Source organism: Panicum virgatum, chromosome 3N (assembly GCF_016808335.1).
Source record: "Panicum virgatum strain AP13 chromosome 3N, P.virgatum_v5, whole genome shotgun sequence".
NCBI classification, from domain to species: domain Eukaryota; kingdom Viridiplantae; phylum Streptophyta; class Magnoliopsida; order Poales; family Poaceae; genus Panicum; species Panicum virgatum.
In genome coordinates this window covers 15505240-15523602 of record NC_053147.1, presented here as the reverse complement: position 1 = coordinate 15523602, position 18363 = coordinate 15505240, and the positions used below count along the sequence as shown (strand labels likewise).

At 47.3% G+C, this 18363-nt stretch overlaps 2 protein-coding genes, 1 long non-coding RNA gene, 1 other non-coding gene and 1 pseudogene across 4 annotated transcripts; 2 read left to right on the top strand and 3 right to left on the bottom strand.

Moving 5' to 3' along the window:
• Positions 1 to 1939: 1939 nt before the first annotated feature.
• Positions 1940 to 3100, bottom strand: LOC120664601. The gene is made up of 2 exons (XR_005670966.1): positions 2575 to 3100; positions 1940 to 2404 (listed from the first exon to the last, which is right to left on the bottom strand). It is a non-coding gene; the product is annotated as an uncharacterized LOC120664601 (long non-coding RNA).
• Positions 3101 to 6290: 3190 nt separating this feature from the next.
• Positions 6291 to 9189, top strand: LOC120664600 (iron-sulfur cluster assembly protein 1-like). The gene is made up of 3 exons (XM_039943878.1): positions 6291 to 6739; positions 8131 to 8185; positions 8751 to 9189. The coding sequence occupies exons 1-3, from the start codon at positions 6415 to 6417 to the stop codon at positions 8878 to 8880; spliced, it is 510 nt and encodes a 169-aa protein (XP_039799812.1). The 5' UTR covers positions 6291 to 6414; the 3' UTR covers positions 8881 to 9189.
• TRNAN-GUU lies at positions 7494 to 7567 on the bottom strand. Its single transcript has one exon. It is a non-coding gene; the product is annotated as a tRNA-Asn (tRNA).
• A 1137-nt stretch (positions 9190 to 10326) lies between the features above and the next one.
• Positions 10327 to 11232, top strand: LOC120667596 (annotated as a pseudogene).
• Positions 11233 to 13234: 2002 nt separating this feature from the next.
• Positions 13235 to 13735, bottom strand: LOC120664599 (50S ribosomal protein L12, chloroplastic-like). Its single transcript, XM_039943877.1, has one exon. The coding sequence runs from the start codon at positions 13733 to 13735 to the stop codon at positions 13235 to 13237; it is 501 nt and encodes a 166-aa protein (XP_039799811.1).
• Between the last annotated feature and the right edge of the window lie 4628 nt (positions 13736 to 18363).

Below are 18363 nucleotides of genomic sequence, written 5' to 3'. Positions count from 1 at the left end.
TTACGGTTGGGGCGGATGTGGAGTTAGCCAGCTACTTCCACCTAAAACCAGCGATCCAAATGATGCTGTCGCAGATGACGCCGGCTGGGATCCGCGGCGGCGTGAAATAATCGGTTGCGTCTTCTCTCCGCTCGTTTTCTTCCTCCTTTTATCCGCCGCCGTCGTCTTCTTCTTCTTCTTCTTGCCCAACATGGATGCATGGTACGAGCTGAAAGGGACGCCGGGCTCCGATGAGCTCCTGATTGGACACGGAAGGCTCTTCTAGCTTTTTCGATCAAGCCATCAAAGGGGGTCTTAGCTTGGCAGTTCAGAGTCAAAACTAGTATACATGAGCTGTATTTTCCGTTCAAGCCTGACCGTCAATGTTTGCAGGATCCGAATCTACCGTCTCGATCTTTTTCCTTGAGTCTTGAGGTGGTCTCAGCTATTCGAATTTAACGGGACATATGCGCAACCGATTTTGAGCACGCTAAAATGTTCAGTCTTAATCACGCAAGCTCATCCTTAAAATTAAATGTCCATCTCGCGGTTAAAATGGTCTGTCACGTAAATTTTGGACCCGTGGCAACTAACGTTACAATGCCGCAGTGTATACTCATCCTCTTTTCTTTGATGAAGCGATTTCGTGACATGCTGATCCAAAGCAATGAAATGACTATTACTGGAAATTTCTCAAAAATAAATAAATAACTCAATATCAATTCCGTTCATATAAGAAACACTTATTTCAAATGGAAATATCCTGATCTAAACAAGAATAGTTGTTTGTCTGCAAGCTTGGCTGTGTGAATGCAACTAAGAGCATCTCTAGTAATGATCCTCAAATCAGACCCTCTACATCTTAATTAATACATTTCTCTATTTTTTAGAGCTAGTTTTTTAATCTCAACTCGAGCAGTGGTCTCTAAATGTCACCCTTTTCTTTTAATCTAAAGGGTGTGACCCATTTGTCAGTGTATATGGGGCCTCTTCTAAACACGAGACTCAGTACAAGGTCTTCTGGAGTGTGGTTTTTTTTTTATTTTACCCTTCAAATTTAAGATGGGAACTTATTTAGACCTATAGTTGCTATATAGCAAATAGTCCTGGTATTGACATACTATACAAAGCGGGGCGCGGGGGTGGGGGTGGGGGGGGGGGGGTCGGGCCTGCATTGCGTTATTTGCAAGTTTTCTGTCGCAAAAAAGTCCGTCGGTTATAGTATGTGATCCTGGAACTGCCCGGCGAGCCACGGGCATGAGGCATCTAACGCATGTGCGGGGAAAAGGTTGGGGCCTTCTTCTCGGAGACAATGCCCTCATCGATCTTGCAACGGCACCTCATCCTGTGAAATAAAGTAACTTCCCACGAGATGCAAGTTGTGTCTTGTAACATGAGCTGTTCCTCACCCTCCCAATTTCTTGTTAACAAATGGCCTGATCTGAAAGAGACATCTTCAGTTAATATACAATTCACTACCCCCCTTGTGCGTGTCGCAAGACTGCAACACTTGCGCGCTTAGCTTCTCTGTGTCAATCCTAGCCCAAATAAATAAATAAAAAGAATTAGAGACGTGTCTCTAGTACCAGCAAGGTCTCTTTTCTTTTGCACAAGTTTGAGATGCAAGGCTCAGACCAGAGCAATTCGCACATGTCAGCAGCAAGAATTTGCAACGCAGTACCATAGTACCATACTTTTGCAAACATACGGGTAGATCATACCGTGAATCGGTAGGCTCGCTTGGCGACCTAGTTTTCCACCGGATGACGGGATCCAATCGGCAAACGCAAAGTTGCGTGGGAATCGACGCCGAAATGGACGTCTCACCAAAATCTCTACACAAGGACGGTAAATCAACGTGTGACGGAAAACGATTTGTTGGCCATGCAGATGCGTGAATCCGTTGAATGGACCGTCTGATTCAGCCAGGAAGATATCGGAAAAAGTCATGCATCCTACATCAGCTTGAAAGGTTTTGTCATATCCGATTAGACAAACCATTAAACATCTGCACAAGTTCATCTTGCAAGCACGTACGTAACTCGAAGAAATGAACAAAATCCATGCTTCCGGAGCAGCAGGTTGAGTGCCCAATTGACACTAGGGTACACTATGAAGATAGTTTATATATTTAACTGAAATCATTGAAATTTCAGCCAGAATCTTCAGGAAGAGTGTAGGTCAACATGCCTCGCGTTGGCGATACAGTACGTGTCCCTGGATTGCTGAATATTCAAGCCAGTTTCAGGGCAGTCCCAACCCATGGTGTCTATGGGTAGTGTCTAGAGAAGAAAGAGAATAATTAATGTTCAACTAGACACTACCTCCCCAATGCAAAGTGTCTACAGTAGTTTTCATAGAGAAGAAAATTTAATGGCTCTTTGCATGTCAACTAGATAGTGAAGGATCAAGTGTGGCATGCATTCTGTGCACCAAAAAATTAACAGAAGCGAATCAGCACACGCACTTGTTGGCAATCATCATTGTGAAGACACATGAACAAAACAGAAGCTAATCTAGTAGATGAATAACAAGATTAATTAGTAAAGAGACTAGTTTGTACAAGCAACTAAACTTGGAGAAGGCAGCACCTACCAATTTGAGCTACCAGAAGACGCTCCTAGCCACAATGGATCAATGCTAGCATCCCTGCTCCTGGAGCACCACTATGGACGGTCGGAGGATGGAAGACTGGAGCTCTAGCGGTGGAAGAAACACCGACGATTGGAGCACCGCCGGCTCTTGGAGCTCCACCGGCGGCCGGACTTGACCTCCGCTTTCTTCTTGGGCACTACTTGCGTACGGTTCCTTACTCGGGGATGATGGATTGAGGATAGATTTATCAGATTGTAGCTGGGGAGTAGTGGGATTTGGATCTATCATATTGTAGCTGGGGAGGAGGATGGATTTATCAGATTGCAAGCACCTCGTGCGCAGGCTGGGCATGGCGGCAGAGCGGAGGCGTGGGCGCAAGGGATCGGGATGGCGAGGGAATCGCTGGTGAAGAAACGACGCGTCTCTCCAATGCTCTCTTCGTTGGTTTCCATCGTCTTGGTGCGAGCGACGAGATAGTTTTCTGCATGCGACTCGGTTTCCTTGTTTTTCCTTCTCACGAGATAGTTTTCTGCATGCGACTCGGTTTCCTTGTTTTTCCTTCTCTCACCTCTTTAATTCTCTTGCCATATCAGATTTTTGCTGAGTTGGCACCTTCATTAATTCTATGGACACCAGCTGACTAGGAGGGTTGGGACTGCCCTCAGTGGAAGTGTCATCAACACAGTTACAAAGACTGAAAACTTGAGAACTGTGCCAGTGGAGTGTCATGGTGATGACACTCATCTCACATTTTATGACATTTCTCTCTTCTCTCTCCTCATACTATTAGTACATGTTAGTAAATTTAATATCCATAATACTTCTATAACACTCCCACTAAAATTGGCCTCATTTGACTAAATACACAGCCGCACAGGACTTTCCCTAGTATTCCTCGCAGGAGAAGTGTCGAGGAGTATATGACTGTTCTGTTTCTGGAAGGCCAAGTTGACTGTTCATTTGTCACCGCTGTAATGTCACTGCAGTTTTTTAAATCATGTTTAGCTTTATCCATCGACCATGCCATATATTTTTCTGATGATTTTCAATTATTTCTCCTGACGGATCAACGAACCAACCAACCAACCCAACGAACGTGCCAAACGGCAGGGAATAGGATACCTTCACGCCTATAGCTTTGAGGGGATAGGATACGTTAACATCTCATTACACCAAACTGATCAGAAAGAAGCAATACAAAGACTGGTTCTAATTAAACGCGATGCCTACAACCAACCTTGGATTCTTTTGCGGTTTGGCCATCGTGGAAGACGAACAAACAGCAAAAGTTAAGTGCGGAGAGCTCCAAGGACAGTACTCGTGTACTAGCTGCGCTTGGCACTTAGCCAGGCCGGCAGGCGGCAGGTCGCCATGGCAAGCAGTGGACTGAACCACAGTGGACGACGGGACTGGGCCCTTATTTAGTTGCAAATTTAAAATTTCAAAACTATCACATCAAAAAAGAATCTTACATGCATGGAATATTAAATCTAAATAAAATAAAAAATAAATTGCATAGTTTGCTTATAAATTACGAGACGAATCTAATGAGTCTAATTGGCCTATGATTAGACACTAAATTGCTATCGTAATTGCTACAGTACACATGTGCTAATGATAGATTACTTAGTCTTAATAAATTCGTCTCGTAGTTACAGACGAGTTTTGTAATTAGTCTATATTTAATACTTCAAATGTAAAAAAATTCATTTCAAAAAATTTATGGAAGCAACTAAACAAGCCTGGAGTGCCGTGTGCCTGGCAACGACTCCTGATGCCACTGCAGTATTCCCTTGCAGGTGAGCAGGTTGCGAACCAGAAGGTGGCGCCATGGCTGTGGGGGAAGAGCGGAGGAGGGTAACCTGATTTCTTTCGTGAATTTCTGGCAGAAAAAAGGAGTCTCCCGATGGATTCGGCTTCAATGTAGCGGGCAGAGAACACGAATAAAGGAAAGAAGGTGACATAGCCATCACTCCATCAGAAGTTCAGAACGGGCGGACTGTCCCTTTTCTTCTCACCAGTTCTCACTTAGATTCCTCAGCTACAAGATGCGATCATGTGACCCACCGTATTTGGTACACGCTTTAAGTGTTTAACCTTTTTTTGATCGAGATTAACCTTTTTCCACATAGCCCTATAAACCTTTCATTATAGTTTTTCCTTTTCGCAAAACTAAGAGCATCTCCAACAGTTTGGCAAATCGAGTTGCCATCTTTGATTTTTGGCAAAAACGTTAAAAATACTCCTCCAACAGTTTGGCAAAAGACTTGTCAATTTTTGGCAACTTGGGAAAAACCAACCTCCAGTGCGTAAATATACGCGCGCGGCACGCGGTTGGCATCGTGGTTTCTAGTCAGGTGGGAGGGTGAAAAAAATAAATAACAGAGAAGGGTTCCTGATTTAAGTTTTCAAAAGGTGGAAGGGCATAAATATAATTTTGTTTCTCTCTCAGGGTTCCTGATGTAAGTTAGATCTGGATTTGGCAAGTGAATTATGCCAAACTGTTGGAGATAAGGTCTTTTTTACTTAGCATATCTTTTTAGAAGTTGACAAAACATAAGATATGCCAAGTAAAATATGGCAAACTCTTGGAGATGCTCTAACGGAGCAATATAGAAGCGACCTTCTTTTAGAGCCCAATAAAACTATGGCCTAGAAAGGGATGCCACTAAAAATAGAATGCAACTGGGTTCAAATGGAACCCATTAAAAGCCCATCTAAGCCAGTCGAACCGCCTCACGCTGTAAACCTCTCGGCAGCCCAAAAAAGGTCCGCCACGTACTCGTACACGCGTTCCCTTGCGAGCCCATTATCTTCGCCATTGTGGGCCCCACGAGACACGAGTATATAATTCCAGGCCCAACCATCACAAGCGTATCTTCGTCACTTCCTCCGGATCACCGCGCGACACGAATAAGCCTCCTGAAATGGGTTTAATGGATTAGGTTTTGATATGGATTATATTTGAATGGATTCAAATAGATTGTATTAGCTAATGGGTGGAGTGGTGTGAGTTTTATATAAATATGGATTAGAGTAGTTTGGGGTGGGCTGAAATATATTCTTTATGCAAAATAGTATGATTATATATAAATGTCAGTCTGTAAGAGCCGGACCTTATAAATAAAAACATCCATTCATATTATAAAATTTTATCGAAATTGACTGAAATTTGTTGGAGATGGCTCAGTATGACTAGGAGCTACTCTATGCAAAACAGCATGGCTAGAATTCCACGTGGGTCCCACGTCAAGAGCCGGACTCTAGAAATAAAACATCATGTTCACATTATAAAATTTTATCAAAATTGACTAAAATTTGTTGGAGATGACTCAATATGACTAGGAGCTACTCTGTGCAAAACAGGATGGCTAGAATTACACGTGGGTCCCACGTCAAGAGCCGGACCCTAGGAATAAAACCCTGCGTTCACATTATAAAATTTTATCGAAACTGACTGAAATTTATTGGAGATGACTCGGTATAACTAGCAGCTACTCTGTGCAAAACGGTGTGGCAAAATCTACACTATAAATTTTTTTGGAGAAACGAGTTTTTATTGGGTTGTAATTATAGTTTGGCTAATAGTTTATTACATCATGAGCTGAAATATTTGGGTTGAATTGGTTTGTAGCAGTGGTGGTTTGGAGTAGTGTGGATAATATTAGTTTTTCTTATGAAAATAGATTGGTGTGGATATAGTTTGGTTTTGTGCCATTTGCAGACTGAGACACGAAGGACCCGGAGAGGCGAAGACAGACGGAACATAGAGAACAGGAGGGGAATCGAGATTCGAGAGGGAATCAGCGCCTCGTCTCCGCTCCAAACTTATCGGCGGTGATGCTGCGCGTGGCGGGCAAGAGGCTCCTCGGCGCCGCGTCCGGCGTCAGAGGCGGTGAGGCGGCGCCCGCGGTGGCAGCTGCTGCTGCTGCTGGGGCGGCGAGGCGGGGGTACCACGAGCGGGTGGTGGACCACTACAACAACCCGCGCAACGTGGGGGCCTTCGACAAGGACGACGCGGGCGTCGGCACGGGGATCGTCGGCGCGCCGGCGTGCGGGGACGTCATGAAGCTGCAGATCCGCGTCGACGAGGGGTCCGGCAGGATCGTCGACGCGCGCTTCAAGACCTTCGGGTGCGGCTCCGCCATCGCGTCCTCCTCCGTCGGTGAGCAAAGCCAGCTCCATATCCCAGTATCCCGTCCTGCAGTAGTAGACTGTTAATCCCTGTACGGTTAGGTTTTGTTCTGCGTATTCGAGAGAGAAAAAACAGTCTGATCGATTATATTGTTCGGAGTGATGGGAATTAGGTGAAACTGGAAATGATCGTGGTAATTTAATTGGAAAATTACGATGGGTCTGTGTTGATTTTGATGTGTGCAAGTCCGGGCCTGAGGCTATTTGCTACTATCATGCTGTTGGCTTGATGGGAAAACAATAGTTCCTATCCAGTATTTAACAAATCAATCTCGACTAGATGTGTAATCTGTACAGTGCTTTGCTCTAGGTAATTGGATTTTTTTCGATCAAAAGTACAATTGCAGGGTTAATTTGCAGCTATGAAATATCCAGAAATGATTTCCATTCTGGCGATTGCTTAGGTATTTAGGCCTCGTTTGGAAACATTATAAATCCCTACAGCCCATAAGTATTGGAAGGGATTGAGGAAAAAGGAAATGGATTATCCAAATCTTGTATTTTATTTTGGTATCATGAACCGGCCAAGACCATGCTATTCTAGCTGCTGTCTCTTATAATGCATAAAGACGCCTTAATCATACACTGCAAAATAATATAAAATAGGAGGGATTACCCTTATTTTGTTTAAAGAAGATTTGGAATTTGAAGTTTTGAACCCAAGACCAACCTTATCCTTGTGCTTGTTTAGTTTACTGGTGGTATAATAAAAAAACAAATATTGACGCTAGAAGGAGGGCTTGAACCTCCGACCTTGTGGTTAACAGCCACACGCTCTAACCAACTGAGCTATTCCAGCTACGCATGCCATGTGTGCTGATATATTATTCTTGACCGTTGCACCGTTTCATGCCCTTTTACATTTTGGACATATCACTATGCGGATGTAGTGCTGCCTTCGATACAAAGGACTCATACTTTTGATGATTGGCTTATAAATTATAATGTTGTGATTTTACAACTATAGATTGCCACGCTGTTTCTTAAGCACCTAATTTGGTTCACTGACATGATTTTCATCATACTGTATGCTTTTCCTTCTAACTTTTTTGGCTTATAATTTTTAAAAAAAGTTCATCATACTGTATGCTTTTCCTTCTAACTTTTTTGGCTTATAATTTTTTTTTAAAAAGGACATACCCAGTGCCGTAGGCTCCCGCACTGTGCGGGGTCTGGGGGAGGTTATTAGCGGGAGGTCTTTCCCACACACCGTGCAATGTGTAGAGGCTACCACTCGAACCTGTGACCTCTCGGTTCACAGGCGGCAAGCACTACCACTTGCACCAGGCTGCCCTTTTTTTGGCTTATAATTTTACCAATGTAAATTTATAATTGGTTTCTTATTCATTTGTGCACTTGCAGCTACTGAGTGGGTTAAGGGCAAGCAAATGGAGGAAGTAGTCACAATCAAGAACACGTAAGTTATGATTCTGCTTGGAAATCATTGTCCAATATCGGTTACTTTGGTTTGGCAAGGCTACATGCCTGATGCACCGAAATGTGTGTTTGTCTCAATGTATGGTCAATTTTTTCTTAGTGGTATTAATGAACCGGATTAAGCATATTTTACCAGCTCTGCATATGTATGTGCGCACATTGCCCTCATGTGCATTGCCTTTAATGTTTGGTTCGAATCTAATAGCTGATCTGCTTTCCCTAGCTCCTTTGTTATGCTACATCAACTAAGCCTGTAGCAGTCAATTGTAATGATGCTGCCAAAATCTTCTACTATATATCTAGTAATCTAGCGTGTTAATTTCTGCTATGAATTTGTGTGGTAGTTTCTCTGGTCACTGGTCAGGAGCAACTCCCTAACCTCGTCTGGCAGTTTTTCTTTTCGGAATGGTTTGATTTCTTTCCTTCAAAATTCATATCACAGTGTGGGTGAAAGTTTGGCTGTCAAGTCTTGGTTCCCTATTACACAGTATCGATTTGTTGGATCTGTATTGATGCATCTTTGTCTTTCCTTTTTTTTTGTTCAGTGATATTGCAAAGCACCTGTCTCTTCCACCGGTGAAGCTCCACTGCAGCATGCTCGCTGAGGATGCGATCAAAGCCGCCGTGAAGGACTACGAAGCAAAGAAGGGGAAGCTGGCCAAGGCAGACGAGTAGGAACACGAACACCCCACAAGAGCGTGGCCACCTCGCTGACTAGCGCTCTGGCAGAGTACTTTGCAGTGAGGGGCTTCATGTGCTCGATCGGCGTGTATGATCATTTCTGCTAGCGAAAGAACATGTATATAAACAAGAAGGGGATGGTGTTTGCATTGGTGGTTTCATCGAAATAAGTGAACCTTCTGTCGTGCAACAGCGGGGTAGTGATACATATAGTATGTAATGTATGTACCTCTTGTAACATGTATTGTACTGCGTGAGCTTCACATATGTGCTAAATTAGTAATTATCTTCTCAGCTGCGCTACGTATATACTTTTACAGATTTAGTGCTTCTATTTTTATTACCTTTTTCCTTCCTGCCAACAGGCATATGAAATTGTGGAACAGCTATGCCTTAATTGCAAGGTGCAGTGGCTGGTTTTACTAAAAGCATGCGCAAGTAATGCCAGATACCTACGATTCCACTGTTTGTACGTGTCGATACCGGCGCGCACGGAGCACAACCTGTTCCTCCCTTATGCAGACGTCTCGGTGTAGGGCGCACTGGCGCAGCAACAACAAATCGCTCAGCTTAGCTCTCCTGACTCCATTTGTGGTTAGAGATGGTAATGAACTGTAATCTTAATACTTTCTTCACAATTCAATTTGATTTTTAATATTTTTAACTTAAAATTATATAAAATTAGAATCCAACCTTTAAATTATCTAGAAAAAAAATCGTTTGGCATCAGGCCGCGGTCAAACTGAACGCGCTGCGACCGGGGCGGGAGACCGTCTTCTAGCTTTTGCGTTTCGGCACCTTGATGTTCCTTTCGGCGCCCGCCCGGGGCTCCGGTGTCGTGGATCGGCCCCAGCGTCTGAAGGTAGAGTCTCAATTGGACCCATACGGCAGTGGCATTGCCACTGGGCTTCTGCAGTTACTGCAGAGAAGAATCGATCCGAGACTCCGAGCCGTCGAGATTGTCAGGGCGGCCGGAATCCGGAAGCTTCTGGAACCCTGCTGCTGCTGGGAGGGCAGCTGCCGTCGCCCAAGGCCGCACCGCCGAAGCGCTGCTACGTCGTACTTGCCACAAGAAACCCACGTCGAGACGGCGCTAAAAGCGCCAGTACCAACGCTCGCTTTTCCGGCCCACTTGCTTTCGCGCAGATTGTTTTCGCCTCGACAGTTGCTGTGAAGGGAGTGGATATTTCGCCTGGAGAACCAACGGGAGGGGGCGCACCCTCCATTCCGAGGCCTCCCCGCGAGCCTCTTTCGAGTTAGGCGTACCGATCCCAGCGTAGCGGCGGCTCGCGTCGCGACGGGGCGGGGCGGCGCGACACGCTACTATAAAAAAAAATCACGCGGCGACGGATGGCCAGGCCCGCGCGCCGAGGGAGCTGAGGCCGAGCCATGCAATCCGCCATGGACGCCGGCGCCGTCGTCGTGCAGGTGCCGGTGCCGCCCGAGCCGGCGGCGGCCATGCGCAAGGGCCCCTGGACGATGGAGGAGGACCACGTCCTCGTCAACTACATCGCCGCCCACGGCGAGGGCGCGTGGAACAACCTCGCCCGCGCCGCCGGTTAGTTGCATTGCATTGGACTGGCGCGCGCCGTGTCTCGATCTCTCTCTCTCCCCCGCTTGACGCGACGCGAGTGCTGTTGTTCTGGGCCGCAGGGCTGAACCGCACCGGGAAGAGCTGCCGGGTGCCGGCTGCGGTGGCTCAACTACCTGCACCCGGACGTGCGGCGCGGCAACATGACGGCGGAGGAGCAGGAGCTCATCGTCCAGCTGCAGGCCAGATGGGGCAACAAGTACACATCGACGACCCGCGTCGTTCCACCGGTTAATTTCCTTGCGCTCTAGCACCAACGGAGCTGCTACCTGCCTAACCGAGCGCCGATTTTCCAACGCAGGTGGTCGAGGATCGCCAAGCACCTCCCTGGCCGGACGGACAACGAGGTCAAGAACTTCTGGAGGACCAAGATACAGCCCAAGAGGCACCGGAGCAGTGACTGCAGCAGCAGTGCCATGGAAGCCATCGCCATGGCCGGCATATGCCGTGGCATGGGCATGGCAGGCAATAGCAGGAGCACTCCGGCGATCACAGAGGACCAAGGCAGCAGCAACCACTCCAGCCGGACGGGGGTCACGCAGGACTACGGCATTGTGACGCACCAGCCGAGCATATCTGGCGTGGTGGACCAGCAGCTCGGCTACGGAGTCCATGGACCAGGAGGAGGAGGCGCCGGCGCTGGCGCCATGGACATGGACTTCTTCCTTCTGGAGCTCTTGGCCGCGTCGGGCGAGAACTTCTGGGCCATCGACGACTTCTGGACGACGATGCAGTCGTTTCATGGCAACGGCTGATATGATTCATTGTACGTCGTGGGAAAAGGTGGGGTTTGTTATCAGAATCCTCCTTATGGATTAGTAAAAAGTTCAGAGCTTGCTGGGCTCCTCTTTCTGCCAAACAAGCTACAAGCCTATTTGGCTGTTGCCACGGTATAGTCGGGGTGTACAATATATGCCTGTATGGTGTATGCTGTGTGCATTTACCTTTTTGGCTGTTGCCAGGGTATAGTAGGGGTATACAATTTATTCGTGTATGCTGGGTGTATGTGCTTATTTGTCTCTTGCTCACGACGATAAGTTGCATGCCTTTATATAGAGATGGAATTTTCATTGCTAAACTGCCAATGCTTCCCTTCTCCCTTCATCATTTTCTAGGTTCACTTTTTTTTCTGCTTGAATATATGCTATTCTTGGTTTACATCATGTTTCAACATAAAAATGTTAAAAGCTATTCTGATTGTGTACTAGGATTGAATGGGAAAGTGCAATTGATGTGTGCACTTTTTTTAAAGGTAAATGGATGCACTTTGCAGGTTGGATGAACTCCCTACTCGTAGAGATAGAATCGAGTGATGCAGCGAACTCCCCATGATCACACGTATACGTTGTTTAGGATACTGATGCGGTTTACATGGTGCAACTTTGAACGCCAATTTCTATACAAAATTTGTTATTTTAAATAGAAAAAACTATATGTAATGAAATGGCCAGAGCTACTCAAATTTGATTTAGGAAGTTCTGCTTGCATGCTTGGACAGCTGGGAGTATTTGGTTCACGATGAAACCACTCGTCGAACTTATACCGAGAGGGTACCACAGAGTGACAACCAGTGCTAGTCGCAAGGCAGCACGGTGCATCCAAAGCCTAGCTATGGGCCGGTTTCTGATCCTTTCCGCAGCCCAGAAACGGAAATGTAGCGCGGGTTCCTGGTACAACAAGCAAACTAAGTACGCCCTCTGTTTCAAAATATTATTCATTTTTAGTTTTATCCTAAGTCAAAAAATCAGACTATTTCCGTGTGGCTTACAAGATGTATATAGGACGGATCCGAAATGTGGCCCTTTAGGCATCCTAACAAGACACACGTTATAATTCGGATCATTCCAACAAGCAAAGCTATTTTCAATAACGTATATGCATCTGTATAATTTTCTATAATTTGGTCAAAGATAAAGTTTAATTTAGAATAGACTAAAACGACATACTAGTAAATCTCCTAAGAGCAAATATAATGGTTTCGGTTGCTGCTCGCCTGCTGCCGGCAACGAGGCGCACGTAGTAGTGGCGGGACCCACAGCTATTCAATGCAAACTTTGCCTCTCAGCCAATAAGAGCACGCCGAGCGCGTCTTCGCTCGCTGCGGCCGGCGCATCGTGAGTCGCCTGTGCTGTTTTCTCTTTTTATTTCTCTCTTCTCCACGTAGATATGAGCCAGCTACTCACCCATCATAATATTTATTCTAACGGGAGTAGCTATCCCGGTGGCTGCACGCAGTTTGTGGACGAAACTCGCTAGCCCGGAACCGGTTGCGTCGCCTTTCGCCGGTGAGCTGACTGCTGCAAGCATCGGTGGTCTTGGGCTGGGAAAACGCACGTGGCAGCGATGGAGATAGAGGGTGGAGTTGGGCATGGGAGCTTTCGGTTTCGCGTCTCTGGTCTCACCGGCTTCCGGCAACCGGCGGCAAGTGGACGCTCGCGCAAAAGGCAGGCCACGTCGGGGTCAAGAGCCTGCGACAGTTCGGCGTCTTTGCGCCCAGCCGCCCAAGCCCCTGGGCATCCATCAGTGCGGGATCGTGCTCTTGTGCACTTGTTACAGATTTTTAAAATTTGAATGCTCAGTACGTGACTTGCCAAACTCATTGTGTCGTCGACTCGTCGTACTGAGACAACACGGCAGCAGTACAAATGTTAGAGCAACAAGGGGAACAAAATTGTGTGAGAAATTGGCAACAAAAAAATTGTGGAAAAAAGGGAGTCCTAGTGTAAGCTAGTGCTTGCGGCGCATCGGCTCAGCCGCTCAGGCGATGGACACCTTGGCGCCGACCTCCTCGAGCTGCTTCTTGGCGTCATCGGCCTCGTCCTTGCTCACGGCCTCCTTGAGCTTCTTGGGCAGGCCCTCGATGAGGTCCTTGGCCTCCTTGAGCGCCAGGTTCGTCAGCGCGCGCACCACCTTGACGGTCGCGATGCGCGCGCTGCTGGGCACCTCCTCGATCACCACGTCGAACTCCGTCTTCTCCACGGGCGCCGCGACCACGGCCGCGGGGGCGAACGCGGCGGCGGTGACGCCGAGCCGCTCCTGCAGGTGGTCCACGAGGCCCCGCGCCTCCTCGAGGGTGAGCCCCGAGATGGCGTCCCCGAGCTCGAGCACCTTGGGCGAGGCCGTCGACGTGCAGGCGACGGCGAAGCGGCCGCCACGGCCGCGGGCGACGAAGGTGACTGTGGCCTTAGGGAGCGAGGAGGAGGCAGTGGGGACATTCAGCAGGGAGAAGGAGGCGGAGGAGAGGGCGGTGGAAGCCATGGCGCGCGGGTTCTTGGGAGCGCCTCGCTCACTGCTTGCTCGGCGATGGACGGCCGAGAAGGACGGTCATCGGGGCAGGTCAAGTCTTCAGCTGTGCGGGTTCCGGCTGACGTGGCATCACTTTAGTCTGCACCAGCCAATTGCGCTGCACGGACAAGACGTCATCTGGCACAGTTATGCAACGGCTAAGGCACATGCCTCTCCACTGCTGAACATTCAACCTAAACTGTCAGTGTGTCACCACTCACCAGCATCCAGAGAGAACTTTTGTGTTTTGTACTGCTGAACTGCAACAAAAATCCATTCCATCCAGTACATCCTCTGGGGAAAAAATGTAAAACTGACACCAAACGGCGGTATGCTTTATGTTTATGCTTAGCTTCACCTTTACCATGGCCAAAAGGGACACGCTTGCAAAGATCCAAACCACGCCGTCCACACTAACCGCAGCCTTTGAGCTCACTCCAAGCATATTAAGCCCGAGCACCGCAAGAAACAAGCACGGAAGTACCCTCCAAATCGCTCTTAGCACGCGTGCGCGATCCCAGACGAAGCCGATCGAGACGGGGGAGGAGTCCGAACGAAGCAGCTAGCGACGACGACCATGTCCTCCACCACGACGCCTCTCTTCCCCGCCGGCGCGCGCCCGTTGCAGGGGCAGCGTGACGCGTCGGCCGGCGGCGGCGGGTCCTACACGCCGGTGTTCGTGGTGCTGGGCGTGATCGCGGCGCTGCTGGTGATCTCCTGCCTCGTGGGGCAGGTCTGCACCAAGAGGCACCTGTGTTGGAGTGATCTCTTTCCTAATAGACCCAACGGCCTATTATGCCCCCTAATCCGCGCCCTGATCGGGGGCGCCCAACCCTTAATGGTTGGTGGGCCCCCGCTGCACAGCGCTAGAATAAAAGGGGTGAAGGGGCCGGGGCACGCACAACGAAGTTCGTCGCGCCGCCAGTACCCTTTTCCCACATCCTAAACCCTAGCCGATCTAGGGGGAGTGCTGGAGCAGCGGGAAGCCCCACCTCCGCCGCTTTCATCGCCGCCATCGTCCACGACGCCGTTCGCTCCGGCATCGACTACACTGCTCCAATCGTCGCCGCCTTTGAGCGGATCTGCATCAGCGAACCCGTGATGGCCGGATCTAACTCTACTGCAGGCTCTGAAGGTCCTCTACTCCGCTCCTCTATCTCTTTTCTCTACGCTATTGTTGTAGTTCTAGGTTTATCTTGAACTCAGATCATAGAAAAGAGAAAGAAATCCCGCTCGATCCGTACACAGTGTTGTTTCTAGACTCTAACATTGGTATCAGAGGCCTACACTAAGTGTAGATCGAGATGGGAAGTGTAGATTCGGTCACGAATCAAAGAATCAAGACACAGAAAAAGCAAATCGATGCAAATCGAAAAAGAAAAGAAAAGTCGAAACCCTAACCCTAACCCTAACCCTAAGAGGAAAAAGGGGGCGGGGCTTTACCTGGGTTTAACCACAGGCTCCACCGCCGGTCACCGACCGCGCGGGAGCTCAACAGAAGGCCGGCTCGCCGGCACAGATCGGAGGCGCCGCTCGTGGACTCGGGTAGCTTCTCCACGCGCGGGCTCCGAAAGGGCACCACCGCCAAGCCGCTCGACGGCGGCGTGCTCCCACACAGGGGAGCACGCGCGCCGGCGAGGGGGCCGGCGGCGGCGCCGCCGCTTCTTTCCCTGGCTCCATGACTGCCGCCGTCGCGTGGAGAGAGAAGGGAGAGGGAAGAATGGAATAGGGTTTGCGGGGACGACGCCGGCGTCGCCGGTTTTGTTCAGGCGAAAAGACCGGACGACCGTCGGATTTGATCCGACGGCCGGCGGTGGCCGAGCGACGAATGGGCCACAATCGGCCCGAGAGGGAAGCCGCGGCGGGCCAATTCGGCGGCCCGGCCGTTGGCTGTCGGGCCTCGGGCCCGCGAGGAGGCGGCCGAGCAGGCTGCGGGCCGCTGGGCCGAATTATCAGTGTACTGTTTTGTCGTTTTTTTTTTCTATTTCCAGAAGCAATTTCAATGGTATTTTGCATGAATTTGTTTATAATTTGATCTCTATTCAATTTTGCACCAACGTGTATATTGTTTAAAGCTAAAAGTTCACAGTATTGCTTCTGAAAATAGAAATTTTCTACTTGTTTCCGCTGCAAAAGTCATTACAGTTGCTCTTTACTTTAATTCGAACCAACGAGACAATTAAAGTTTAAGAGCATGGTTAAAAGATTATTTTTGAGCATTATGGTATTGTTAATTTTCTGACCAACGTTGTTAATTACAATACTGTAATTTCATAGTTTTTGTGCATTTATTTCTATTTCTGCCCAACGGTGATATAGATTTAATTGCATAAACAGTTGTATGTTCTATTTTGACCAACGTTGGAATTTTACATGCAATTATTGTTATTATGTTCTCACTATTTTTTGAAATTTTCAGCGGGGATGAACTTGATGGGATTCATCAGTCACATTCCGACTTTAAAAGGAGACAACTATGGCGAATGGATCAAGAAGGTTGATCTTGCTTTCGTCTGTGGAGAGGTGGATGAGATCATCACCACTCCAAAGCCCACTGAGCCACCGGCTCCAGTGAGAGGGTAATCTGACACTGATGCTGAGTGGCAGAAAAAGCAAAGGGACTATGCTCCCTTAAAGATGGCTTATGATCTCGAAAAGACAAAGTGGAATAACGCCAACAAGAAATGTGTGGCAGTTATAAAGAACACAATTGATCCTAACATTTTGGGTTCAATTGGAGAATGTGATTCAGCTGCTGAGTACCTTGCAAAGATAAAGAATCAGTTTACTGGTTCTTCAAAGACTTATGCTACACAGATCATAGAGCAGTTGATCACAAAAAGGTACTATGGCAATGCCGGTACGATAAGAGATCATATCATGGGGATGTGTGCTTTGAACTCCAAGCTCAAACCAATGGACTTGGATCTCAAAGAAGAGTTTATGGTGCACCTGGTGTTCGCCTCTCTGCCAAAAGAGTTTGCAACGTTCGTTGTAAACTATAACTCACAGCCAGAGAAGTGGAACATGGAAAAGGCAATTGCAATGTGTGCACAAGAGGAAGATAGACTCAAGAAACAGAATGGTGGGTCTGTCAATTTTGTGCATAATAACAAGAAAAGGCCTTTCCAAGCTGCTTCTTCATCTAAAGCTAAAGACAAAGCCCCTATGCCACAGAAGTATCAGCAACAGCGTCAGCAACAGCGCACTCCAGCTCCAGATGAGTGCTTCCACTGTTTTGACAAGGGGCATCGCAAAGCAGATTGTCCCGCTTATTTAAAGATGATAATGGCAAAGAATGGTGAGAATATAATTTCATTTGTTAATGAATCCCTGTATTTAAAGTTTTCTAAATCTACTTGGTGGATTGATTCTGGTGCAACTGTGCATGTTGCAAATTCTTTACAGGGATTCCGTTCGACAAGGACTACGCTAAGAAGCGAAAGACAAATTAAAGTCGCGAACGGAGTACAAGCAGATGTTGAAGCTGTTGGCGATGTCTCCATCGAGCTAGTTAATGGTTTCATGCTTGTATTAAAAGATGTTTTATTTGTTCCTTCGCTTCAAAGAAACTTGATCAGTGTATCACGCTTAGACACAGATGGTTTTGGTTGTCATTTTGCGAATGGCAAATGTGAACTATGGTTTGATAATAATTGTATTGGTGATGCTGTCCTTTACAATGATCTTTATTTATTATCTATGCGTGATAAAGTGCATTCTGTATGTAATGTGAATGTGAATGAATCCTTGTCAGAGAAAGAAACAAAGAAAAGAAAGAGAACTCAAGATACTTCATCGAAATTATGGCACTGTCGTTTAGGCCATATTTCGAGGGGGAGAATTGAAAGATTAGTGAAAAGTGAAATTCTTCCACAGCTAGAGTTCTCTGACCTTGAACAATGCGTTGAATGCATTAAAGGAAAATTAGTAAAGCAAATTAAAAAGGGTGCCAAACGAAGTGCAGGAACGTTAGAAATAATTCACACTGATATATGTGGACCGTTTCCTGTGAAAAGTGTGGATGGCTATGATTCGTTCATAACATTCACAGACGATTACTCCCGCTATGGTTACATTTATCCAATTAAAGAAAGATCTGAAGCATTGGATAAATTTAAAATATTCAAAGCTGAGGTAGAAAATCAGCTTGACAAAAGGATTAAAATAGTAAGATCAGACCGTGGAGGGGAGTACTACGGTCGACATACCCCTTATGGACAAGTTCCTGGACCTTTTGCGAGGTTTTTACAGGAAAATGGTATAGTTGCCCAATACTCTACACCGGGGGAGCCTCAGCAAAATGGAGTAGCTGAAAGGCGCAACTGTACACTAATGGATATGGTGCGCAGTATGATGAGTTATTCCTCATTGCCATTGAGTCTGTGGATGGAGGCGTTGAAAACCGCCATCCATATTCTAAACAGAGTGCCAAGCAAATCAGTGCCCAAAACACCGTATGAGCTATGGACAGGAAGAGAACCCTCACTGACTCACCTACGGGTCTGGGGGAGCCCAGCTGAGGCTAAAGTGTTTAATCCAAATATTGGAAAACTGGATTCCAAAACTGTAAGCTGCCACTTTATAGGCTATCCTGAAAA